Below are 27,126 nucleotides of genomic sequence, written 5' to 3' on the forward strand. Positions count from 1 at the left end.
AGCCACAAAGGCGTGGCTGTAGCTAAAGGTAAAACCTGCTCCTTCCAAACCACTCGGAGTTAGTCATTCTGCTAGAGGGAGACTCAGGCCTTTGGGCCCCCCTTTTATTTCATTAACCGCCAAGTGAAAATGCCAGAAGTAGCTGAGGAAGAAGCACAAAATGGGAGACAGGGAACACTTTGCATATTTTAATTACTTCAGTAAGCGGTCCATAGCCCGGCAGAAACCTACCAGCGATGGCTACATCCCCAGGCAAAGGGAGGTGGGAAGAGCATCATGACATAAAAAACTTGCTGTTCCTTAGACTAGAAGCTGCCTTATCTGGCTTCTCTGAGCCTGAGCTGACCTTCCAATCCATCCACGGACTAGCTGCTAGGGCAGCTCCAGCTAGAGCAAGCGGAAGGTCAACGACCACAGCTTCCTGGAGAACCGAATGCACCTCTTCCCCCAGTGGAAAGTGGGATTCTGCTTTGAGTCGTGAAACAAGACCCTTTCATTCTAAAGGAAGGCATGATGCCTGAGAGGACGGAGCTCATAGATCCCTTGCCAGATCTCTGGCAGAACCACAAACATGAAGCAGTGAACCACAAACATAAAACCCTCCATCATCATTTAAAGGTGGGGGTTCAACTTAGAAAAAAACAATAGGATTCAGTTCTTAGGGAAGTGTGCAGATGGGTGTTAAGAGCAGCTGAAGTCTCTGTGTCCTGCACAGTGATTGACCAACAGGCGTTAGTGCCACTACTGTTCTTATGCGTGATGAGCTCCCAGTTGGCACTTTCCCTAAGAAATTCCAGGAAAGGGGTATTGATGAAGCCAGCCACACAGTCCTGACAGTGACCAGAGTCCCACCGGCATCCTAGGAGGGAAGCAGTCCAGGGGCAGATCTGATGCCAAAGGAGCTGTGGAATCCGGTGGGAGGAGCACCGGACTGAGGCTCAGGTCCCCTGCGCTCTTGCTGCACTTTGACAGTGTCACCCTGTGGCTTTGAGTCCTGGTGCTTCCTTTGGGTCTCGATGTTCACATCTGCAATCATGACAGAGCTGGGCCAGATGACTGCAAAGATTCTTCTCCACTCAGAAACCACATGAGATTGTCCACAGCAACCTCTCCTTCTCTTACTCAATAGACCAAGAGCACTGAACACAAGCTCATCTCAGCAGCAGCGGCCACATCGGCAGCCTGACTTCCGGAGCTGGGTGTGTGCGCTTGCGGTACGCAAGACAAGAGCAGAGAGCCAGCTCTCGGAAGCAGCTCCATCATACCGCCTGCTCATCCCTGGGCACACTAGGTCCTCATCTGTGACATCAGTAGGTGAGGAAAAGGGTGGGGCTGGTTGACCTGTAGGTATCCCCTAGTTCCCAAACACTGTGCCTCAGTGAAGCAGAGACCGCATGACCTCTGGATGCCCCTCCCAGTGCCGTGAGAAGGTTAGAGTTCTGGGACCTACTAGTTCTACACAGCCCCCTGCTCTGCAACCAGGTCCCAGGGTGCCTCTCTGCAGTGAAGGCTGTGAGCCAAGGGCAGTGTCCAATGAAAGGGATGGAGGGGCTGTCCCTCCACACAGCATCTGGCATCCCAGGCCATCATCTGAGGCCTGCAGCTGGGGGCTGCCCCTCTTCCCTTTATAAACAAGCCTTACCTCTTGGCTTCTCTTTTCAGGTCAAAAGTTAGGGGTAAGACAGCTCTGAGGATGAACCCAGGAGAAAGTCTTAAATGCTAAGCCATTAATTGCAGTTGGACGGTTTTTTTCAAAGGCATTCCCAGTCTGTTATGCACACTCATACCTCCAAAGTATAGAAGGAGAGAGAGGCCAAGTTGGCTTCTTGCTTCCAGGCTCATGAAATGGGGAGGAAGTGTCTCTGGGTCACTTAGTAGGTCCCCAGGAGGTGAAGCCAGGCTAAATGTGGGGTAGGTAATCCCCAAGGGTGGAGCCCTCACCTTAGTTTACTTAAACCTTTGGTCTTCCCCACTACAGAGGTAGAAAGGGATGTTCTCTGCATTCCAAGGTTGGGACTATAGTGGAAGGCTTGTCCCAGGGAAAGAGAAGGACTCACCGAGTGTTTATACTCTGCCAGGATCTGTGCTAAGTGAGTTAGAATGGATGGCTTCATTCAGCCCTCCCAATATGCCGGGGCTCTGGAACTTACTATCATGGAAAGCATTGCATAGATGGAGAAAGGGCGGACAGTGGGGCGGGGGGGAGGAGAGGATGGAGGAGCAAAGCGACTTACGTGAGTTCAAAGGGCTGAACAGTGAAAGATCCAAAGTTCATGCCTAAACTATTTCTGATTCCCAAACCAGTGTTTTTTGTCCCACCAAGTCTGAGTTCCTCTGCACGCCCAAGCTGAGGGAAGACTCCCTCGGGGAAACGAGTGAAGGCATACACACTGGCGGGCTGGGTTGGCAGAAGATGAACAATGCGATAGAAATCCTAGAGTTTGATTTCTATAATAACACCCAGGAAAGCTGAAGAGAGATTTCTGTTCAGAAATATCTAAATCTGCCGATGGCAAAGCCAAGGTGGGAGCCTGCCTCAGCCCAGAGAGCATTCAGAAAAATGATGCAAGAAAACATCGTGGGCTCCTAACAGACAGACTGGAAGGAGCAGCCAGGCACGGGCCTTCCCTCCTCAGTCTTTCCCTTTGTAGCTTTTCTGGGCATAATGCCTGGCCTGACTTCTGTAGCAATGACACTAACTATTTAATGCCTGGGCAGCCGGGCTCCTGACACAAGGCATCTTCGATGAAGACGCGTCTCTGTTACTGAACATCTAGGTCCCAGATAATCTGTTCAACTATGGCTGCATTTATCACCATGATTTTCAAAATTCATTAGCCTCAATTGTTTAGAAATTTATTTCCTATGAACATCCGATTCCCTAAGACGATTGTCTTCGGCAGGAAAAGAGGAAGGCAGACAGGGATGGAGGAGCCGTAGGAAGGCTGAGTGGAGATGAGGAGAAGGGAGGGAGAGAGAAGGCGGCATGGGTCAAGCCTGGCGACTTACTCAGGTCTTAGAATTCAGCCACACCAGAAATAAGTCCTAAATCTGGATTTTATGATTATTAAGACAGTACATTGCCTTTTTGCTTAAGATCCATTGGGATAGGTTTTCTGTCACTTGTAATTGAGAGAATCTTGATATAACACTGGAAAATTCTACTTTTAAGTTAGTCTCTATTTCAAGGAATAAAACATCTATTTCTAGAAATGAACATAGGAAGAAAAACTCAGAGAGATCCCTGAGACCCAGATAGAAACAGGTTGTCCAGCTGGTGCAGAACTGCATTACGCCTTGTCTCACCTACCAGGTGCCCTTTTCTGCCTCTGTGCTCTGCATGACAGCACCCACATGGCAGGGCTTTGCCATAAAGCATCCTAAGGAGACAGTTTAAAACACGTGGTTCGGACACCAGCACCTGAACTGAAAGCTGACTTTGCCGAGATACCAGCCTTCCTCAGCCCAGTGCATTTAGCCAGAGGTCACATTGGACATCTACTTTCCATTAGTTTTAGCCACAAGTGCCAGGACGGAAGGAGGCAGCAAAATTCAGAGGAACCAGCTAATGCTCAGAAGAGGTAGGCACCAGCCCAGCAGACTCGGGCAAAAGAGCGACTGGAATTCATGCTAACCCCTCCAGCACATGCAGACAGGAGACCCTGTCACAATCCTTCTGGACATATGGATTTCTCTTAAGTCATTTGTCCCAAAAGAATTGCAGAAGCAAATGGACTTGGGCAGCTTTGAAGATAAGATTCAGAACAAAGAGTGCAGCATCCCATCACAAAGCTGAGGGCAGCTTTCCTAAAGAACAGTCCCAGCTGATGGCAGCCGGAACAACTGTCTTCCCTTCTCTGTCATCTTCCCTCTGACCCCCACAGCCCCTTCACCTGAAGACCTGAGCCCCACCTCATTCCAGGCAACTTCCATCATGCTGTTCTGGGGTCTTGCTCTGATCTATTTTCAGATCAACAGGGAGCAAAATGCTAAGGGAACGATGAGTTCAAGGATGAATTACCATTTAATGGGCAGAGTTCTTATCTCTGGATAAATCTCCAGGTGAGAACCCAAAGGACTGGCCCTGGGAACACACAACCAATCTCCCTGAACCTAGAAGGACCGGAGATGCCACATAATTAAGAGGCATCTCCCGCAGGAGAAAGTATTAGGTTCCTCCCAAAAGGCCAGTCTTAACTCTCTTGAATTGCAAGATTTGGGACAGCCACGGCAAGAAGGGAAACCACATCCTGCAATTTCAAGGCTGTTAAACTATGTTGTGTTTTCACTTCATCAAAGTCCCAGCATATTTTAGAACGCCCTGGCTCACAGACAGCTTCAGGGCAACCGCATCCACCCACAGCCTCGGTGACAGCTGAAAATCCCACACAGAGAGGAGGGAAAAGAGCTCATCCTAGGCTCTCCTGCGTGGCTTGGGCATGCAGAGATGGGCGGGTATGCATTCTTGGGTTCCTTAGAAAACTGGGTTCATTCAGGTGGGGAGACATTTCCTGGGTCCCCAGACTGTTGCTGTACAGGTGGTGCATCGATCAGGTCTCTAAGTCACTGTGACCAAGTGCCCTCACAGACTGGCGTCGAAAGCCTGGTCACTGTCCCTCTAGCTGCAACAAAATCCTTCCTAGGATGAAGACATACCGTGTCTGCATGAGTGGCAGGGGGGGCCTTACACAGCCAGTGAGGGGAGGACCATCCTCTCAGCTGGCAGGACAAGCCGGCATTCCTAACCCTTCCCCTGTCCCCAGCTGGGACTCCACAGAGCACATGGACGCAGCTAGAGAAGCGAACTGCTGTGAGATGGGTGAATATTTTAGACCAAAGGTAATCTGCTTGCTGATCTGTTTTTGCCAGGGAGGGGACTCAGATGGAAAAGTCCGAGAGTCTCCTACAGGGGAAGAGGGATAAAGCTGTGCTCCTTCCCCGGAGGCTCAGAGTGATGGAGAAAAACTAGACAGCAGGCCATACGCAGCGAAGGAAGTGCCCACTTGACATATAACACACTCAGGCCATGACAACAGACACATGGATCCCATGCCACAAGAAAGTGTGTCCAGTAATTTTTCTGCTCCAGGATGATGTGTGTCCAACTACCCTAAATATCTCAAAGAAGAAAAAGAGGGAAGAGCAGAAAACAAATTTCCGTCACTAAACTAGACCCAGGTATGAAGGGAAGAAGAGCCTCTCTCAGAACTGGAGGCTACTCCCTTACCTTGTCAGGAGGGGAGGAGGGGCCTGGGGTGTTGAGCAGCTGTGCTCTGGGGCAAATCGATGGTAGAGACCTCTTGAGACAACCTTGGCTTTATTCTCCTACCTTCGGCTCTGTCCCCCTCCTTTCTAAGGAAACCAAGCCTCCTGCTTACTTATCATTATACCCAGAACTTATTCCCACAGAAGGCAACACCTCACAGAAACCACAGGACCAGAATCCAAACTCCAGATTCCACAGATGAAAGTGAAGCTCTCACTGCCAAGATGGACACAGAGCTGGCATCAGGACCAAGGTGTCCTAAGTAGCAGTCCTGTCCCTCAACAGACTTGGATTCCAAGATGTCTGCTATTTGGTAGAGATCAATGTGCAAATCCTTTGGCTTTCATCAAGTAAACCAGGTTGCAATGCCTTTCATTAGCCTAAAATCTACCCTCTATTCCTTCCTCTATGTTCATGCCTTCCGCACTCTGTGCAGCTTAAGAACTTTAAATTGTTTTTCAAAACTGAAAAAAGATATGCCTACTATAGCACCAAGTCCCATAGTAGACATTCGGGCAATTGAAGCTCTGAGCATGCCTGGATGTCTACTTTGTGTCTGCATCTCTTAGTGTACAGGGCCCCCTTTCCCAAAGCTGGAGAAAAGAACAGAGTTTAGGGACTGGGAATCTAAGGAGACCCCAAGCTTTCCTCTGGCCTCCTAACCTAGCCTGATCTGCTTGCTGTCTAACGATGGCAGCTGATGACTGCATAGATCTGAAGGGTTCCTATCAGAGTTTGGAGTTACAAGTTGCTCACAAAATGGGGTACCTTAGAGGCTTCTCATAGTCCACCTTCCCAGAACGCAGAGAACTGTGGAGGTTGGAGGCAGATCAAGGGTTTCTCTGGGGTGCTGGAGACCAAAGAGGGGACTATACCATGGAGCGATGGCTCTCCTCACCCATGATTCAACCATACACGTCCTACTGCTCTTCAAAAACAATACAGTAAAAATGCTATGTGGTATCCTGGAGTGGATTTGGGGGGCAAAAAAATAAAAGGATATTAGTAGAAAACCTGATAAAATCCAAAGCCTGTAGTTTAATTAACAATTTGCACCAACATTATTTTTTTAGTTTTCACAAATGCACCATGGTCATCAGTAGGGAAAACTGGGTAAAGGGTAAATGGGAACATCCTATACTATCTTTGCAACTTTAACTTACATCTAAAATTACTACAAAATAAAAATGTATTTATGAAAAATAAGAAATGGGAAAATCAAGTTACTCAGGAATGGAATACAAACCTTCCCCCATTGTTCTCCTCCAGATAAATAGGGATATGGATGACAAATTATTAGGGTATTCCAAAAATAGCAAGGGAACAATCAGGACCAGTAAGTGGGTGCTGGCCACTGGGCAGCTGCATGACCCTGCCACCTTCTGTAAGCCAGGCCACTTTTCCTGCCATAGTGCTTAGTCTACTCCGCTTTCTTCACCAGACGTCCGTCTACTGGCTGAAACCACAGGACGAGTCTGGCTAAGCCCTCTCTAAACACAGTCAGCATCCCTCAGGGACAGGTGTGCCCCACTGTTCTTCCTTTCTTGGGCAGTTCAGCTGGGCCTCAGAGGAAGGAACTGAAGACTCTGCGGGGGGCTGGCAGCCACGGGCCCGCATGGGGACAAAGAGAATTCTGAGGGACCCGCCTTCCTTGCACTGTTTCAGGCCTCCACCTGGAGGGACACCTAGTGGAGTAACAATTCAGAGAGCTCTCAGGCCTGAATCCTACCCCCCGGGGGGAACAACACTGATTGGTGGGGCCCCATTCAGTCGCCCACCTTCCCCCTTCTGGTGGGCATCTGCCTGCCCGCAGAGGGCAGAAATGAGCAGCAAGTATTCCACCCTAGCAGGGCAGAGCTTGGGCTGTCCCCAGGCTGCCGTGGCTGGGCGGGGAAGTCTAGTTCCGGGAGTGAGTGTGAGGAAGCTCAGGGCTGCTGCCCAGGGAGGCTGTCATCTGAACTGCTCACGTGCACATTATGATCTCCATCTGCCAGACTTCTCTTGTCTCGGTGGCTCAGAACTCAGAATTGGAGCTGGGAAGAGGGATGCCAGTTACTGGGTGGGCCTCCCAAAACCCCAACAAAGAGCAAGAGCCGTTGGCAGCACCCCGTGGTCCTAAAAGTCAGTTGGCTTACACTGCCATCACTGGCTCTCAGAGGCAGTGGCTCTCCTCAACACTCTGCCAGCCACTTGAATTCCATCAAAGGCCCTCTCCCCACTTGAGGACTAATTAATCAGTCAACAAGACTTTGAGGCGCCCCAGGCTCTCAGGTTAGGTGACTCAGTAATCATCTGCTGGTCATAAAATGGGGAGGAGCTTTAGAGACCATGTGATCACGTCTCAGTCCTGGTTTAACCTCAGGTCCTGATTTAATCAGAGGGGTCCCTCCTCAGCTCTCAGTCCCTGGGTCTCTGTCTTATTCTCTCAGCACTTACATGCAAGGACACCCATTTCCAGTAAGCCCATGGGCTCTAGATATCTTTGGGATTCTCTTGAAAGCTCTCAGCCCTCCAAAATCAAAATCACATCAAAGTACCCAACATGAAACATTGCTCAGACAATTTCAGGAAGTCTTAGAGTTCCTGAAGCCCACCCTAGGACCCTCCAGTGGCTGAGAACCTGGGCTTTCAGTCAAGATCACAACCCTGCTTCAAAGAGCCCTGAGCATCGTCAGCTAGAATTTGGAATATTTTCTGGAGACCTCCTCCACCACCGTGGATTTAGATTAGAAGCTTCTCAGTGTGTATATCTTTCCTGTTTTTTGCCTGGATGTATTTTCTTTTCTATTACCTTAGACTCCCTTTGATTTAGAACCCTTCCCCTTCCCCTGCCAATCCACTGGAGGTGTTTCCTGGTGGGGATGCCCATTTTGCTTTCCAGGGGGATGAACCAAAGCACCAGGATGGCAGGTGGAGCCAAGCTCCCCCATGGCTTACAAATGCAATGGGACACTCGGAGCTTGCAAGCAGGAGACAGAAGGGGCATCTCAGGATAACCAGCTCCATGACCAGGGTGGGGTAGCAGTGGAAAGCAAGGGTATCTTGTCCCAACTTCCTGATAAATCACCAGCCATGGGCTGATAGACCATTGGAATAGAATGGTGGAAAGAGAGGAGCTTTTCTTCACCCATACTATGGCAGAGGCTGCCAGCTGCTCATTATGAGCCAGTTTCTCCTCTTCTGCCTGGGGACACTCCATGTCTCAGCCTTCCTCACAAGCAGTGAAATCACGCACGTGGCTGGGTTCTTAGCATGAGGGGAAGAGCCAGGCCCCCCTCCAGATCTGGCCCATTACCCACATGTGCGCTTTCACGACCATTTCCCCTTCCAGCTGGTCGGAATGAGGATGGATGGCTACAGTGACCATGGGCGCCACACAAAGAAGAGGGTAGAGCTCCGTCAGCCCGTGTGACCACGTGGAGGAAGGCTTCTCCCCCAAGTGCCCCTGTTCACACTGCTCTGTGACCTATCTGTGTTGGAAACATTACAGATTTTGCATCTACTTGCTATAGCAGTCGGCCTACTTTTGCTAGTACACTTAGTAAGCGTTCTTCAGAATGTCCATTTTGGAATTGGGGAAGACATCTGTATTTTAGCTCCAATAAAATTAACAGTAATTAATGTTTATCAAGCATTCATTATCTTAAGAGCCTTATATTTATTCACTCTTCATCCTTACAGCAAATGCATATGATAGGGGCTATGAACCCTATTTTACAGTTGGAGGCACAGAAAGGCTAAATAACTTGCCCAAGGCCACATAGCCACTAATTTTAGGAGCTGGTATTCAACCCCAGGCAGTGTAGGTAACAGAGTTTCTTTCCATCACTGCCACGAACGCGCATGACATCCATAAAATCAAATATACTGCCAGTCAGATCAGCTTGTTCTAAATCATTCCCACATCCTAGGGTTACTACTGTCATTCCTGTCAGGGGTTTCCAGGAACCCTGACCCACAATCTCCAGCTTAGAACCCAGGGCCTCGCCATCAGCTTCCACACTGCCTTAGGTCCCCCACAGGTGTGTCGCCTGGATCATGGCATCCTTTCCTTCACATCCCCTGGACTCCATCCCCACCAAGACTCCACTCTGACTTCAAGTGAATCATCCCTGACTCAGACCATCACTCAACTGCCTCCCCTAAACATTGTCTCCAGACAGTGCTTCAACTTACTTAGATAACGGAGTTCCACATCATCTCCAAAGACTCACCTCTCCTAGGTGGGCATGTGTTTGCCTGCCAGGTTCCTCGTGGTTTGCCCTAATCCACTTCCTGCCTAACTCCCAATTCCCATTATGACTCCACTCATTCATTTGTATTTTTATTGGGTGTCTACCAAGTCATAGGCACTGTGCCAGGCACAGAGAGAACAGTGCAAACAGGGAGACACACCCCCAGCCCTGGATCAATAGGATCAGAACACTGACCCTTCTGCAATCCCATTCTTCCTGTGTCTGAGCACATCACCTCCCCTCCAAATGAAAGATCTGAAAACATTAATATTTTATTCTGGAATCTCAACCTCTTCCTCTTTTGGGTCTCAACACTTTAATTCCAGATTTCCCCTCTAATCTCTTATTGTTGTGTCATGTTCTGGGAACAGCATGATGGCACCAAAGGCCCACTTGTCAAAGCCAGTGTGAAGGTGATCTCAGAAGCATGGAGTCAGTGACCCAGAGGAGGAGAAGGTATCTGTCATCTCTCTTGAGAATAGAGAACAAACCACTGTGACACTCAGCTGCCGAGATGTTTGTTTTCTTTATCTAAATGTGTAACAGGAAATTAGGCAGTTCATCTTTGCAGATCATTTGCATATCACTTAGGCAAGAGGCAGATGGCACCTCTTTAAGAAATTAAAAATGATAAAGAAGGAATATAAGGAGGAGTTTATCTCTGTCTCTTCCCAGGCTCTTGTAGAAACGCCCTGGAATCTGCATCAGGCAGGGGAGTGCAGACACACACACACACACACACACACACACACACACACACACACATATGCATGCGTGCCTAAATTATCTGCATTGAGCTGTGTTAGGCACCAGGAACCAGCAAACTCCCAAGCCCAGCAGTCTTCAGTAACCTACAACAGCAGAGAGATGCAAACGTCCCTGTTTTGGTGTCAGCTTGCAGGGAGAATCCTTCAGTGCTCTTCCTGTCTAAGAAATCACTCATTTCCCCTGAGCCTCAGCCAGTGTACCAAACAAAAAAATCGTTCACAAATCGCCTGCACTCCACTCTAAGAATCGAGAGCAGGACTATATAAACACTGACCATAACTGGCAAGTACTGATGACCCAGTATTCCTATCTAAGGTCAAACCTTGGGAAGAAGATTTTCCAGAGGTGGTCCGTTTAAAGGTCCTGCTACTTTGGGGCAGCTGCCTGATTTCAGTTTATTTCTCAGTGATTAGGAGATCCCTATCTCTGACCCAAGAATTGCATCTGGAAATAAGATTATTCAGGGGATTCTCCTGCCTTGGGTGTGACCAGAATTAAGGAGGACAATATAAACAATAGCTTGTCTGTAAATGCTGTATTCTAGGCTCTTTACACAAATTAACTTGCTTAACATCAAAATAACTCCACCGAGAGACCATATTTGCCCTCAATTTTAAAATGGGGAAGTTAAATAAACATTAGGAAAAATGTATTAACGTCCCATGGTTGCTAATGGTGGTATTAGGATGTGAACAAGATTACATCCAAATACAGAATTCCGATGTCTTCCCATACAGAAAACAAGACTTTAGGGTTCATTACTGATGTGACCTCTGGCAAATCTACTTCTGTCTTTTGTCTTGCAGACGGTGAGGGGCGGGGGGAGTTGTGTATACATTAGGACGCTGTGAGCAACTGAACATAAAGATATGACCCAAGCTGCTCTTTGAATATGGACAGTATGATGCCTACCCACCATCGGTGGGAAACGCAGTTCTCCAGTGGGCACCATGGTGCACAATGGTGTTTTTATTGCAATAGCCATCCTTTCTTAAATTCATGCTTCCTTGGGACCAAAGACATACGTCTTCAAGGCAGATGGCCGCAGCTTACACCTGGTATAGAACTCATAAAAAAGGAACTGCAGATCACCTGGAATGTGGATGTCTTCCCACCTCACTCTCCCTTCCTTAAGTTCCAATCTGCCCTGAGCCCACACACACGAGATGGATTGACTCCTTACAGCTCTCCAGGAGTCCAGAGCAACAGTTCGCAGTCATTAAAGCAAGAACAGTATCGCTTGGAGATGTGATCATTTTTGTTTTTTTATCTTTTAAATCAGAATCAAGAAATCCTAAGTGCACTGCCTGAAGCAAGTTTGAAAACTGAGTTTGTGCACAGTCTGGTCAGACCCTGGTGAAGCCAGGAAAGGCCAGATTGGTATATCTAAACATCCTCACATGGAACAAACAATGAATGATGCATCCCCTGCTTTTATCAACACCAACATAAATTTGAGCTCAGCCAGACAGGTCAGTAAACCCCATTACACAAGAGTGCAAAGGCAATTAAACGGTGCCGGTTCCAGCTAGACTCAAGAAATCTATGATCTGTGGCCCCTTAGTAACCACACCACTGCCTTTCTTGGAAATGACTGAAAAAAATTGGTCTGGATGCTAAAGAGAGACTCTGTTTTGACATTTCCTGGCAGGTCTGCCCTGGCCATCAGTCTGTGGCTATGGCTGCATTGCACTCCCTTCTCCAGATCTGGGGGTCTTGGACAGCTTGGGTGGTTCAAGAAACTGCCCAGTTCACTGGAGACATTCACCTTCCCCACTGTTTGGTTTACTTGGCTTCTTACCCTCTCATGATGGTCTATCATCTGTCGTCCTTGAGTTGTGCCACTATGAGAAAATCACAAAGGGCCATTCTCAAACATGCCACTTTTCTTCAGGCCATAGCTAAAGTGAAGTGTCTTGAGTGGCCAGTTTTAAAGTCTGGGTCATGTCATCAGGCAAAGCCATCAGGAGCACCCAGATATGACTGATCTGTAGATGTCAGCTCCAAATGCCCAGCCTCCTGGTCCACCACGCTCGGGCTAACAGGACAGTCATACCTGGATCCTAACCCACATTATGATCATTCATTCCCTACAAAGATGAGACAAACAGCTACCATGCCTCTCGACCTCCAAAGCATCACCCCACCCTCTCCTTATATGCCCTATCCAAATGCCTCACACATTTAAGGTCCCCAAAGTTAATCTCCCATATTTTTCAGACATCTGCCTCCCAATCAGTTTGCAGAAATTATCTCATCTCTGTATCTCAGGATGTACCTACATTTCCCCTTTCGGGGATAAATTCCCACTGGTCCTTTCCCTGGCAATAATAAGACTGTCAGAACTACTCAGTGATCCATGACACGGAGATTCCCAAAGACTAAGGAAAAAATAATTTTGGGTGCAAAATAAGACACCTGTTATGAAAAAAGTCAACAACTGTGTGGGAGTGAAACTGAATGTGACGTTCCCCTCTTGTGATCAGAAGGCTTTTTCTAAGGCCAGCCTGCACCTCCCTCCAAAGCTGGCAACAGGAACATCCTCTCTTGCTTCATCTTTCCTGAATCATTGGGGTAGTTCTGGTCAGCAATACATTAGTTGGACATTTAGCCCTTTTACTTTGGGTTCTGCCTTCTTATCAAGATCCACCTTTAAAGACAAGACAAGTCAACCAGGTAACTTCAGAGAATAAAAAGTGGTGTGGGTGAGGCTGGACGGGGGACCGAGTTGGAAGATGTTAAAATGTAGAACCAAGCTAAGCTTGTCTATGTGTGCCCTTGGGTGCACACATATATATATGAGTCTGTTTGCATGGAGAATGAATATTAATGCAAGTGAGAACACAAGGCACATGTCAGTGCAGTGTAAGGATATGGTTAAGTTAAATGTCCAGGAGGAAGGAAGGAGTGAACTATCGAGAGAATAATAAGAAGGTAAGTCAAAATACAGTGGTGGCCACAGGAAAACCTGGGTGTGGGTGTGCATGTGCGTGATCCAGAGTGACAGGGCTAACAGACATGACGCAGACACGTAAGCACGGTGCTAGCTCGGCCGCTGAGTCCTGCAGCAGGAAAAGCCACCTTACCCTGTAGTAATCAGTGCTGTAGACCTCTCTGGACATGCTGAAGTCTCTGATCTTCACCAGCAGATTGGCTCTGACCAGGCAGTTCCTGCTGGCCAGGTCCTGGTGCACGAAGTGCTGCCCGACGCAATCTGACTGGTGATGTGGAGCATCTGGGAGAGCCCCAGTTCGCCTTTCTCCTGGCATGGCTGCCCATCCATGAGGATCATAGCTTCTGGTCCATGGGCCCTGTGAGGGGTGAGGGGGGAAGGGGTGGGGGCAGAGAATTCAGGAGATCAGTAGGAACAGCCTTCACGAGTCCTTCTTCTGTGGAACGCATCACAGAGTCACAGACACCGATGAAATCTCCCTTCTCAGCCTCCTGTGGCCTATTTCTACTACTCAAAATTATGAGTGTGGATACGGGTAAAATGCTACAGTAAAATCCCCACGAAGATGGTGCAGATATGGGATCGGGGAATAAACCTACTCCTTTAAATATTTTACTGCTATCCAGGGGTTTCCCAAGTTCTAGATGTCTATTGTAGAATAATTCATGAAACAACTAACTCTTACAGAGCCCGTACCATGTTCCAAGCACTGCTCTCAGGATCTTAAATATATCGATTCACTTAGTCCTCCCACCCCAATTTTAAGACGAGGAAACGGTTACAAAATGATCCAATCACCTGGCCAAGGTCACAGAAGTCCCAGAGTGGCCATATGAGTAAATCAGAAAGCAGACTGAAACCAGCCACGTGGCTTTAGAGGAGAGCTTTTCACTCTAAGGAGCATCACAGAGGGTTTGTTAAGTAGGTTCCTGGCCCTGCCCCCACGTCACTGGCACATCTCTGGACAGCCAGACTCTGTCGTCCCACTCCCAGCCTCTCCCGTCATTCTGCCTGGGGCTGCGTAACTTCTGTTGGGGGCGGGCCCAGATGGAGAAATCCAGTAACCAGGAAGCACAGGCCTGGGGAGGCTAGCACCCACTCCAACCCGAATCAAGGGCCTGGATTTGTCATCCAACCACCTCGTCCTGTCATGCCAGTCGCTTTTAGAATTCACTCTTTTCTTCTGAAAGCCCAGTGAGCTGTAACCACACCCACGGCCCTTATTTATGCTGGTGTGAGCCAAGGAGCCCTGGGGCACAGCAAGGCCTTGGCCTGTTTTACTGCTTCTTCAATTTCCACTGAAATGCACCATATTATACGAACACGCTCATTTTATTATCTCCTGTGGGCCTGTGTCCCTCAGCCCTCTGAGAGAGCTCCTGCATCAGCTCACAGGGAAGGGGGATCAGCAGGCAAACCTGCACCCCAGTGGACCAGGAGAATACTTGGAGCACGCCCCTCAAAACCACCAGCCAGGAGATATGACCGTGGGAAGGATCTTCTCCCTGCCTCTTCCTCTTCCTTTATATTGGGCATGAGTGTCACAGAGAGGCACCCAGCTGTGGCCCCTGGGGCTGAAGGCACTGCTGAATCCACAGAGAAGCCCTAGTAGAAAATACAGCACGGCCCAGGGGAGTGGACGACAGGGAGAGAAAGATCCTGAATACTGAGCAAAGGCAGTGCCTGTATTAAAAACTATCTGGTTCACAGTTCTGATACAATAATGTTAATGGTAGTAGCTACCTACCGTTGACTGAACACCTAACTATGTGGAAAACTCGTCCAGGTATTATACAAATACAGTCATTTAATATGCATAACATCAAACCTGTGAAGCAGTTATTAGTAGTCTTATTTTCTAAGGAGAGAGTTAATGTTTAAGATCTTGCTTCAGGTTGTGTCACTACGACCTGACAAAGTCAGAATGTGAGTCTGAATCTGTCTTGTGATAAGCATGGAGTTTTCTAGGAAAGGAATAAATGTCACTGGGGAACAGAGTTCAGGAATTTTAGAACTTCCTAGAGATACTTTCAATTCCTTTAGGGCCATTTTTGGAAACCTAGCTCAAAAGCAGAGGTCATTATCTGCTACCAACCCTTTCCATTTCCTCCTCAAAAGCACAGCGCCCAGTTGGGTGTCCCACTTCAAGGAAATGCTCATCAATTTTGGGTGAATGTGCTGGAGTGTTAACAGCCTACATTTGAATTCTGAAGATCTCGGTCTCAGCCATGGAATTCAAGGGGATTCAGAAGGCAGGAAAGACCACACTTTAAGTGTAGAGGGCCTGATCACTCTAGACTCTGAATCCTGGCACGTGGCTGCCCCCCTGACTTCATGGCACTACTTGGAGGTGGGAGATGTGGGAGGCAGAGATGTGCTAACCCTGCTCGATGGCAAGATGCTGTCTTCTCTGGCAGGCACCCCCACATCCACCCAGGACTTCTGGCTGGGGTTTGTCTCTTACTGGAACATCAAGGGCATCTCAAAATCCAGACAACCTTGCTCCAGGCTTGGGGAATCCCTTCTTGCAACAAATGCAATCTTTCCAGGACCGTGTTATCCAGTAGAATTTTCTGTCAATGGAAATAATCTCTACGGCACAGCCAGCATGGTAGCCACGGGGGATAGTGTGTACTTGTGAGTGCTTGAAATGTAGCTGGCATGATCAAGAAACTGAATTTTTAAATTTTACTTAACTTTAAGTAATGTCAATTTAAATTCCAATATCCATATGTGGCTACCGTGCTGGACAGCATGGTTCTAAATTTATCTGAAAAAATCTGTCTTCTTTTTTTTTTAAAGTCTCACTATCCCCTGATAAGCTGGGAACATTGTGCCTTCTTAGTCATCTGCAGAAAGTCCGTGGCAGGAAGGTTTCCAGGAGGCGTGTATGGTATTAGCCTCACCTTGTGACACAGAAACACTGGGCACCAAATGGGAAGCTGCTCGCCGTGCCTGGGAAGCCACGGTCGTGCAGCGGGAGGGGGCAGGTGGGGGCAGGCGGGTCCGCTGAGCCCCCTCCGTGACCCCATCGCACACCCCCTCTTCTTCCCCGTCCCCCTTGGTCCAGGAGGAAGGGCACAGGCTGCTGTCATAGCATCCTCAGCTTATCCACCCCAGAAATCAGGGGCGAAGCCCTGAATCCAGCTGCTCAGGGGATGATGCAGAAGAACAAAAGGTTGCTTCTCGTCCCTCGTCCCCAGGCTGATGTGTTCCAGGGGCAGTGTGCCCTCCGGCTCCAGCGAGACCCCCCAGGGGCTCGGTGGGGCTGGGGAGCAGGGGGAGACTGCAGCCTTCGCTTACCTGAGGAACTTGTGCAGGTCCCCGTGCTTCATGTACTCAAACACCATGATGAGGGGGTCCCCGTCGCCACACACGCCATAGAACTTGACGATGTGCTCGTGCTGCAGGTTGGTGAGCAGCTCAGCCTCCCTCTGGAAGTCCTTCCGGGCAGCCAGGGTGGGATCCTTCAGGGCCTGGAGACAGGGCAGGACGTGGTTCTTACCCACCAGAAGGCAGATGGCTGTCCATTTTCTGTCCATTTCTGTTCTCCAGGGGAAGAAACCTGGTGCTGTAAGGAAGATACTGCTGGTTCCCAACAAGTAAGATTTGAATCAGGGTTGAGAGACCATGAGGCTACATCACAACAGCCAAGCCTGATTCTTTCCTACTTTGACATTTTCATCCCTGAGGAAACAGAAACTGACCTTCTAACGCCCACGTCCTGACTACCGGCCAGAGATTCAAACCATGTTCATCTCAGAGCCCTAGGCTTCCTGGGAGAGCAGTGAAAATGGCCGGGGAAAGGGAGCTGGGAGGTGGGAGGCCTGACAAAGGCCCCCTCCCCTAAGGTTTCCTTGAAGAAATGGTCCCTCAGCTGCAAGAAAGAGTGGGGAAACCACTGCCCCAAGTGCTTTAACTTCTGTGTTAGCCTCAGCCCATAGCCTACCAGAAATCAGGCAGACGACATAAAAACACCTCCCGCCCCTTTCTCTTCTTTGATTTTAGACTGTGAAGGAGTGTATCTTTGCAGAGAAACGCGAACGCTCTGGCTTCTGGAAGGCACGCGTGTCCTGTGAGTAGGGGGTTCAAGGGAGTGCAGGGGGTGGGCAGGCCAGCAGCCGTGGGAGCGGCAGCTCACGGGCAGAAGCCTTAGCATCCCACAAAGCCCAAGAGCAGGACGGAAAACGTGGGTGTCTGGTGGCCACTAAAATGCCACAGCTCAGCCCCTGCGGGAGTGGAAGACCTGGTATGAGGCGGAAGCACCAGACCGGGCCACTTGTCCCAGGAAGATAAACGGCAGAGCAACGGTCAGGAAGCCGTCAGTTGTGAATATGGTTTTCCCGCAGCAGAAGAGACGGTGAGACCAAAGCAGAAGACTGAGCACCTCCAAGGGATGTTGGATAGGGCGCTGCCACGGGGATACGGAGATGCTGGCCATGAAAGAGAATGGACTGGGGGGGGGTCCATTTCTGTGGGAGGCACAGCCTGGGCAGGTGGATGCCGACCTATCTCCAGCCTTCCCACCCTCCCCTCGAGGCCAGAAGGCAAGTGGGGCCAAACACTGACCTGCTCCACTGACCAGCTTAGTTACCTCTATAGACACGATACCAGGGATTGAAGGAGAGAGAGGGACGTTTGCACACCGTTTCCAGGTTTGTGCAAATCTAGACTGATGGGAAATTGGTTCACATTCTCTCTGACAGGCATGAGGCCTTTTCTGGTTATTTAAGCAGACTGACTTCGCCTGTAGATCGGGCTGCATCTCTCTAGCTAGAGATCTTTCTCTTGCCCCAGCAACCCCTATCAGCTGAAATCCACAGGGCTGCCTCACTTACAGGGCTGCAGAAATGTGAAGATGCAAAAACTGGATCTAGGAGGCCCATCAAACCTCTATCAGTCATTAGCATACATTAGACACGATGGACTCTTAGCATAAAAGGGCCCTAGCTATCATCTGCTTCCATCTGCTCATTTCTGGAGTTGGAGAAACTGAGGTAGCCCTGCCCAGGTATCGGCACACATGCACACCTTAAATGACAAAAGCTTAGAGTTAAACTGGACCTCATCAATCTCTTGGGGGTCAAAGTTCAATGGCAATGCTTCTAGAGTCTCGGTCTCTCACCCAGAGATCCAGCCCTCCTTCAATCTCAACCACTACCACCTTTCATTCTTTACAAAATTCGAAGTTTTCACCAAAAAAGTGTTTGATGACAGGAGTCTACCATTGACAAAAATGTTGGAAGCTATCTAATGTAGCTTTCCCATTTTATAGGTTGGAAAACCTGAGTCCCAAAATGGACAAGCCATTTGCTGAAGATCCTATGAGAAGCAATAGTTTAGCCTGGAGCCCGAACCCTTTCCTGTCCAACATACCTGCTTGAATGGATTTATCAGAACAATTAGTCCCTAGGCAGGTCGCCAAAGAGAATGGTGTGTACCAAAGTTAAAAGATGTGGAAGGGCAGAGGAGAGGGTCAGGAAAGACAAGGACAGCAGGCGGCCAGCAGAGAAGAGCTTCCCAGGACGCTGCCCAATAATAAAGGAAACGCTTCTGTGTGTCCACCTACTGCCAGAACAAAGACATGTGAGAAGCCTTCTTGCTATGGGCGGAGGAAGGCAGCGAGTCATGGAGAGAGGCAGCCTCTTTGTGGCCCTGCTCCTCAGCTGCAGGGGCTGGGCCATGGCTATAGGATGACTGCCAGTGATGTATTTATTTTCATGAGGAATATGAGAAAAAAACAAAAAAGGAACCCAGTATGGGTGGGATAGGAGAATACCAAGATTTATGTGATCACTGGATTTATGAGAGGGAAAGTAGATCAGATTTGGGGCCAGCCAAATAGCCTCTCTCCATCTCTGTAAATCATCCTCTACCATAGTCTGGAAGCCAGCAGCCGCCATTGGATATTTCCGTTCTCAGTTCCTGACCAGTGCCAGCCAGCGTCCCCAAGGCTGTTGCCCTCCAACAAGAGGCAAATAGATGCTCTTCATCTGAAAGATGAGGCACGAAGCAACTGCCATCTCCCAGGCTTCCCATGTGCCTTCTCCTAGTTCTCTCTCCACCTTTGGCTGGGTTTTCCAGCTCCTGGGTCAAACCTGGGGCCCCCGTGTAACTGGCAAAGGGACAGGTGGGTGGCCACCATCCCCAGGGATTGATGCCATCAGGACCAGAGCAGAATAGTGTGGAGGAAAATCAGCTCAGAGACTCTCCTGTCCCTCTCTATACGGTCTACCCCCAACACCTTCTGCAGAGCTGGAGAATTCAAAGAGGGTCAGCAGCCAGTGGAATGGGACAGAACCATTGCTTCTCACAGCTGCAGGGTCTTGCTAACAGGTCACGGGAGCCAGGGAGGCTCCTGGCTATGCCCTACGCACAGTGTTCACAGCACAAAGAAGAGCTCTAGAATTGGCCCCTCCTGCGTCCTTCTTTGTCCCTCAAAGTTTGGAGACATCACCCTTTCTGATCTTACCTTATGTGCATCAGACCTCTTGTCCACCCCAGCCCTGGGTTTCAGAGAGCTGTGTAATCGGATGGGAGGGTAGCAGTCTAGATGCATGAACATTCAAATTTCTCAACAGCTCCCAACTCCTTCCAAGCCACTTAATATCTCACCTTGCCCAGCCTAGGAGGTCTATTGCCTTCCATTGTCCTTTTTTTTATTAGGGGAATATATTTTAAAGGCTGTTGGGTTTCAGAGTTCATTAATATATGGAAACCCATTTATATGTGTGGAAAACACACATTTGTAAATGTTCAAACACACACACGAATCAACACTTAAGTATGCAATCACACTAAGACCTTTCTCTTAGTCTCTCAAAATCCACTGCCACTTCTCCTGCTTGAGTATCTTGAACAAATTATGAAGAAGGAAGATGGGTAATTATCACATGCACAGGTAATCTTTTCCCACTTGTCTTTAAGCTTAAAACTGACCACTGGTTTTCTGCTGTTTTCAGGATAAAATCCAAACTCCTTAATACAGTCATGGGCTCTGAATGTTGAGTATCCCCCTCTCCCTCTCCCTCCTCTACCTGCCTTCATTCATTACACTTCAGTCTCACTAGTCTTTCTATCCTTTGTACCCTTCAAGCTTTTATCTGCCTCAGGTCCTTTGCACGTGCTATTCTGTTGACCAGAAACACTCTCACCTGAGCTAAATCCACATGGCTGGCCAAATTAACTGGTACTGTCCATGATCTCTGAGGAACATACTGACCGGTGTTCATTCGACCCTGAACTTTCACTGCTAAGTGAATACTCAGAGAGACCCTTCTGTCCCAGGGAGGAGCTTACCAAGGTTCAGCTGTGATTGCTTCCAAATTCACTATGACCATTAGATCTGATAATGTCATCACTTAAAGTGATGCTATGTCAGGGAAACCAATGAAATATAAGTGCACAGAGGGGGCTGTTTTGATGGAAACTGAGGATGAATACTTTAGAAAGACCTGTGAAAAGTCAGTGGTAAATAAAGTGTTATGAATAGGAGGAAAACCTATTTTTTTAAATGGGAAAATAATAAAACTCTGAGATTCTGCACTTAGATTTTTTCACAAATGTTTTAAATTCCTGCTCCAAATTAAAGTAATTGGAAATGGAAAAAATGAACTCCCAAAACAGCTCTCCAAACCCAAAAGAACGTGAAACTTGAAGTTCTGACATATTGAAAAAATACATAGGACTAAATACAAATGATTAAAATTATCAATAACCAGAACAGGAATTTCCTTCAGCTAAAACTAATTTTATAGAACTAGGCTGATAGAGATATTAAAATAAAATAAATGTTCGATGAGAAGGAAGAAATAATTGTTTCCAATAACCAAGAAGGTATACAGCCCAAACAGGGAGAAATAAAATTAACAATAAAACTAAAAACCAATTAGTATCTTGGAAATAAATTATGTGGTTATTGAAGTTAAAACAGAAACCTCCACAGACAGGACAAAACTTGACACTAGATAAAACCAGAAGAGGAATTCACAACATGGAAAAATGTTGAGATTCATCCAGAACCCAGCACAGAGACAGGAAAAACAGACAAAGCACGGTGAGCACCACGTGCTATCATCCTAGAAGGAAAGGCATTGCTGGATTTGAATGTTGCTCCACCACTGATTTGCTCTGGGACCTTGGGCAAAATGCTTAACCTCTCTCCGTGCCTCCGCATCCTCTTCTGTAAAATGGGGATAATGATGGTGCCTGGCTCTTAGGATTTCTGTGAGAATGAAATTAATCGGCAGTCAGCACTTACGGCAAGGCCTGATGCGTAGTGAGCGCCCTAATGGGTGTTCTGTTAGATGCTGTCATCATCGGCAACATTCTCTCCTCCCTCCTTAAATGTCCCTTCAGGGCCCTAAATTCTATGACTCTGAGACATGAGCCACAGGGCCTACAGGTCTCCTTTCCTCCTCCATCCCAGTATCTTATACAGCACCAGTCACATAGTAAGTGCTCAATAAATACTTATGGGATGAATAAATTAGGTGTGTTTTTAAGAATGTGATCAATCTTTGAGAGAAAAAAGTTTTAGCACACACTATGATTTTTCACAAAGCTAACACCAGTGTATCCTCAATTTAAGTAGAAAATAAAATATTGCTAACCCTCCAGAAATCCCCCCCAACCCATGCCCCGCTCCTCTGTCATGCTCTCTCTCATCCCAAAGCCAACCACTATCCTGACTTATGGAATTCAGGTTCTTGCTCTTTTAAAAAGTTTTTACAAACTAAACGTGAATACCTAACACTAGGGCTTGTTTTTTGTTTTTTGTTTTAATTTAAATAAGTGGAATCATACATAGAGCATTATATATATTTCCATATTTATCCTTTTTCATTCAACATTGTGTTTTTGAAATTCTTCCATGTTGTCGCAAGTAGCTCTAGTTCACTGATTTTCCTTGTTGAATAGTTTCCCATGGTATGAATGTACCATATTACATATCTATGTTGCTATTGATGGACACTGGCTGCTTCCAGCTCTAGACTGTTATGCATAATGCTTTATGAACATTCTTAGACATATCTCTTTGTAGGTAAATAGATGATAGATAGATAAACAGACAGACAGGTAGATAGGATAGAGCCTAGAAGTAGAAATGCTGGGTCACACAGAATGCTAATGTTCTAGAATACCAAACTATTTTTCGAAACAATTATTCCTCTTTGCATTCCCACCAGCAAACTATGAGAGTTGAAGTTGCTCCATATCCTTGGCAGCATTAAGCACTGTCAGTGCTATTTAGCCATTCTGGTTGGTGTATCGTGGTACCTCATGGTTCCATTCGCATTTCTTCTGATGATTAATTACACTGGACACCTGTCTCACATTCCTATCAGTGATTTGGCTATCAGAAGAGACTCTTTTGAGCTCTTTGGAGCTGTCATATTGTTTGTCAAATGACTTTTTAAAAGTGGCCATCACCTATTTAAAAATATCACAAATCACATGATTTTAATGTCACCGTTACACTGCGGATATACACAAGCTACCCTCTGTCTTGTCCCATTCTCCATTCCTTTCATGAGTATTCTCTTGTCTCCCCAACAGACTGTAAGCGCCTTCAGAACAGGCTGGGATTTCTACTTTTTGTTTCCACCATAGCAACAGCTGGGCAAAAAATTCTTGCCGGTTGATTTACAAACGCAACTTTTAGAAAACCTAATCTTGGGTTATTCATGGATATGTTTTCTGAAAGTCCACAATTACCCTACATCAACATGAGAACAAATTGAAGAAGAAGGAGCCTGCAAAAAGCAGTACAATCCAAAGAGGACATGAAGCAGGACGTGTCATTTCTCTGCTGTTCTCCGGAGATGAGTGTCCCCTGCAGAGGCAGCCCCACCGGGTGGCGGGCAGCGTGCAATCCCAGAACGCTCATCTCCTCAAGTTTCCCAGACCTGAGGGGAGAAGCACAGCCTTTTAAAAGGATGAAAACAGAAACACATTTTCCACATTCCCCAATCTGGGTACTGCCCCAAATGCCAGACCACTCAGAGGAAAACATTTCCCAGGGTTTTAGGCCATCATTTCATTTCCTGCTCAAAGAGCAAAAATGTTCAGGGCATTCGCCCATCCCCAGATAGATGCTGGAACACCCAGTGGATCACTGTCACCCTTTAAATGAAAAATTTCATGAAAGTGTAGATTCTAAGTTTAGGGACAAACTCAAAGACGTTTCCACATCCCTGGTCCATCTGACTGTCCCGCATCTATGGACACTGATGGAGCAAGTTCATTGTCAGGACGTGTACTAATAATAATCATTAGCCTTTCATGGGGGCAATACTCTAGCTCCTTATGGATTTTCTAAAGTAAAGGTCAGCAGACAACACCTATTTTTGTAAAAAGAAAAAATTTATTGGAAAACAGCCGGCACCAGTTTACATATTGTGTGCGCTGCTTTCCCACCTATATGGGCAGAGAGTTGAGTAGTTAAAAGAGAGAGCATATGTCCCTCAGAGCCTACGATACTTACTATCTGGCCCTTTTAGACAAAAAGTTTAGCAGCTCCTATATTAGATGGTCAACATGAGCTTGGCAGGCAGCATGCCACATGTCTGCGCACATTCAGTCATGTCAACGTGAAGAACAGCGATAACAAGAAATACCAACCACTCTGTATTGAGCACTTACTGTGTCCCAAGCAGGGCACTAAGGATTTCCCATGTTATGTAATTGAATCATGGAAGTTTTCAGGAGGAGATATTACATTTCCTATTATACAGAGAAGGAGCCTGAGGCCCCAAAAGGTTGAGCTTCTTGCTCAAAGTCACACAGCTAATCAGAGGTGGGCTGGGCCTCCCACCCAGGCTCTCTGATGCCTGTGCTATGCCCATAGCCTGCACAGCCCACATCTGTGGAGGTCAGCTGCCCTCTGTGGATGGAGGCAACTGTATCCAGACACCCGGAAGTCTCACAGCGTAAAGTTGCCATTGTGAAGGTGGTTTGGTTGTGGCTCTTGGTACTAAGGCCTGGCCAGGCCTGGGTGAGCGTCTTCATGGGGAACAGTAACCCCTGCTGACCTCAGAGGCCTGCTTGCTGCACACAGGGAGACCAGCCCATGGCCCAGAGCACGGCTCCCGGGACCTGTGGGTGTGTCAGCAAGGCTCCTGGCCTCTGGCTTGTGCCAACCATGTCCAACACTGATTTACGGTAGAAGCTGCTCTCTGCTGGAGGAAGTGTCAGGTGGGGGACTAGGAACAAAGCCCCTTCCCACTGCCCCCAGCTGCAGATCTGCACAGCTGGCCTGGCAACAAAAAGCCTTGTGGGTAAGAGACCTATCGGTAGCTGCCAGGAGGCAGTTACCCTCAGGCATGTGTCCCCCTGGGGGCTGAACTTGGATCCCATGGGGGTTATCTAAAAATCTTTCCCAGCCTCACTCGCTGTCCCCCCTGTGCTCAATCCCTGACCCCCACCCTACCTCCAATCCCCAGAGATGTCTGCTGCCCTTGAGCGGTGGCTCCTAGCGCCCCTTGACCCCCCCCACCATCCAACTCCATTCCTGAGAGACGGTCGAGTGACTCTCTAGGCACGGCCAATACATCTCACCAAGTCACTGAGAAGGAAGGAGGGCCAGCGGGGGGCCCACAGTGCCCAGGGCCTCCAGGAGAGAACCAGGGCCTCTCATGGTATATACCTCGCTTCCCCAGCTGCCCCTCAGGCCCACCCCCTCCCTGCCACGGCTCTTAACCTCTGAAGCCAAAGGAAGTCGGTTTGGGTCCAAAGGAAAGTTCACGGCCTTGGAGCAGCGCCCCTGACCTCTGATAGAGGCAGTTTGCATCATCTCATCCAGTGGAGTGAGCCCCTTCTTCCGGCTCCTGGCCCCAGCCAGCCCTCTCCCTGCCTGGGCCCACATGCCTCTGGGGTTTACCTTCACGGCCATGAGCATCTTGTCCTTGGTCGGGCTGAGTTTGTAGCGCTCTGCTAGGAAGACCTTCCCAAAGGCTCCCTCGCCCCGTTCTCGTTTCAACACGATGTCCCGCCCCGTCATGTGCTGCACATCTGTCAGAGGGGACAGAGAGGAGAGTGGCCCAGTCAGTCCCAGGCACTTGTCCCCATTAGAGACCCAGGAGGTCAGGAGGGCACCGGCATCTAGCACAGGGAGATCTGCTCCTGAGTCCACGGCAGGGTGACGGAACTCAGCACCCCAGGGGGGCACAAAACCAGCCATCACCCAGTGGTCCGAGAGTCCGACCCAGGATCCTCTCAGCTCTGCCCCTGCCCAGCCCCGAGCCTCCCCAAAACATAGCTGCTTCGGCAGGAAAACGCAATCAACAGTCGCTGACACGCAGGATTCTAGCATCATCAGCTGCAGCTGCACGAGACAGATTACAGCCCGTCTCTGGTCACAGAATCCTGTGGGCCTCGTACAGACTCCGAGCCAGTGCATCTGAGAATCTGCATTTCTAACAAGCTCTCAGTGCCTGCGACTAACGAAAGACACACACGCAGAGGTACACACACTGGCTCTTGCTGTAGCGTAACAGCTGTAGCGATCCTTAAGTGTCTACTTCCTGGTAGAGACTACTGAACGGCAGCTAAAATTATCTGGGAGAAGCCTCTACTTGAGAAATCCCTTCCCTCTGAGAGAAAGAACAATGAGCTCAAGCAGGCGAAGTCCTGAGACCTCCCCAGAAAAAGGGTCTCTGCAAAGAGAAGGGTTGCCATTGCCTCGGCTAATTTAGCAACCTAATTAGAGTCTGTCTGCCAGGAGAAAGCAAAGATGTGACCTCAGCTCTCCCACCTATTTGGAAAGAATGCTACAAAGTTGCTGCCCCAGCCCTGGGCTGGTGACGAAAGGGGCAAGCCAGAGATTACTCACTGACCCTTCCATTAATTGTTCAGCAGGCGGAAGCCCATTAAATACCCGTATCGACATGATGAAGATACACAGCAGAGCCAGGAGAGGGGATTGTCTCAGATGACCTTGTCAGAAAGTGAAAGCTGAAGATGGGCCAGGCAGACTGTCCCCCTGAGCGACGAGACATGTGACAGGGACAGAGGGGCGTGGCTACAAGGCTTTGCGAGTGTTTTGGCTGGCGTGGGGATTCCCTTCTGAGTATACACGTCTTTTTTTTTTCTATCAGGGGTTCTTGGGATCCACCCCCCCATGTCCCAGATGACCTGGCAGCAGAGCCTTGTGGGAGGAAGCCTTGCAGACCATCATTCCCTCCTCCCAGCAAGACAGACCTGCCGGCTCGCAGCGGCTGGCGGCCGCTCCTCAAGGCCACGGGGCTGCGGCACACGAAGCCTTTGCTGCGCCAGCCTTTGCAACAGGGGCATTCCAACCTGCTTCCTTCTTCACACCCTGTGATGCTCTTTCCTGGCCTCTGCGGAAGAGTGTTTGTTAGCCTGGGAGGGGAAGGCTAAAGGGTCTCCCACTGAGAGGAAACGGGAGGTTAGGACCGCTGGAGGGAGCCACATGCTCATTACTGTGCAGTCATTCCCAGGTGACTATGGGCGACGCCCGGGCCCTGCCAGGGGAGCGTCCCGGCCCAGCCTCGGAGTGGAGACGGGCTGATGGTGGCAGCTTTCAAGGCCTCCGGACGTGCAGGGACTGGTCAGGAACGGGCAGTCGGGGCTCTTGCGGCAGGACCTGGAACCCCCAGCCGTTCGGGTCTGCGCACCTCCCCGAACATCTCGGCTTGGTTTCCTCGTCTGAAAATGGGTGGGGGAGGATTAAACAGTCCGGCTTATGCGCTCCATGAGCTATTGTATGTAAAGGGTTGCAAATGCTCGCCTCCTCTATCATGCTGGTGTGTCGAGGTGTTTTCTTCATTATTGATATTATTTTACAAGAAAGGAAAATAAAGGCCAAGTCAGGTGTCCCTAACTGGTAGCTGAGACAGAATTAGAATCCAGAGCACCAGGACATGTCAGTGCAGCCAAATCGT

General features: G+C 48.6%; 2 protein-coding genes and 1 long non-coding RNA gene across 3 annotated transcripts in view; 1 reads left to right on the plus strand and 2 right to left on the minus strand.

Annotated features, from left to right (window-relative positions):
• LOC130680911 (NT-3 growth factor receptor-like) overlaps window positions 1-25,230 on the minus strand; it is a 42,187-nt gene extending 16,957 nt beyond the window's left edge. The window contains exons 1-3 of the mRNA XM_057492705.1: window positions 25,104-25,230; window positions 16,526-16,698; window positions 13,356-13,580 (exon numbers count right to left, since the gene is read on the minus strand). Of these exons, the coding sequence (XP_057348688.1) occupies window positions 13,409-13,580; window positions 16,526-16,698; window positions 25,104-25,223 (465 nt within the window). The 5' untranslated portion in view covers window positions 25,224-25,230 and the 3' untranslated portion in view covers window positions 13,356-13,408. The remainder of the gene's footprint in view (window positions 1-13,355; window positions 13,581-16,525; window positions 16,699-25,103) is intronic.
• LOC130680903 (zinc finger protein 541-like) overlaps window positions 1-27,126 on the plus strand; it is a 507,420-nt gene that overhangs the window by 58,703 nt on the left and 421,591 nt on the right. The gene's annotated exons all lie outside the window — the stretch shown is intronic.
• The window catches only part of LOC130680917 (uncharacterized), a 477,927-nt gene that overhangs the window by 31,305 nt on the left and 419,496 nt on the right, over window positions 1-27,126 (minus strand). The gene's annotated exons all lie outside the window — the stretch shown is intronic.

The sequence above is a fragment of the Manis pentadactyla genome, chromosome 15, assembly GCF_030020395.1.
Source record: "Manis pentadactyla isolate mManPen7 chromosome 15, mManPen7.hap1, whole genome shotgun sequence".
Taxonomy (NCBI): domain Eukaryota; kingdom Metazoa; phylum Chordata; class Mammalia; order Pholidota; family Manidae; genus Manis; species Manis pentadactyla.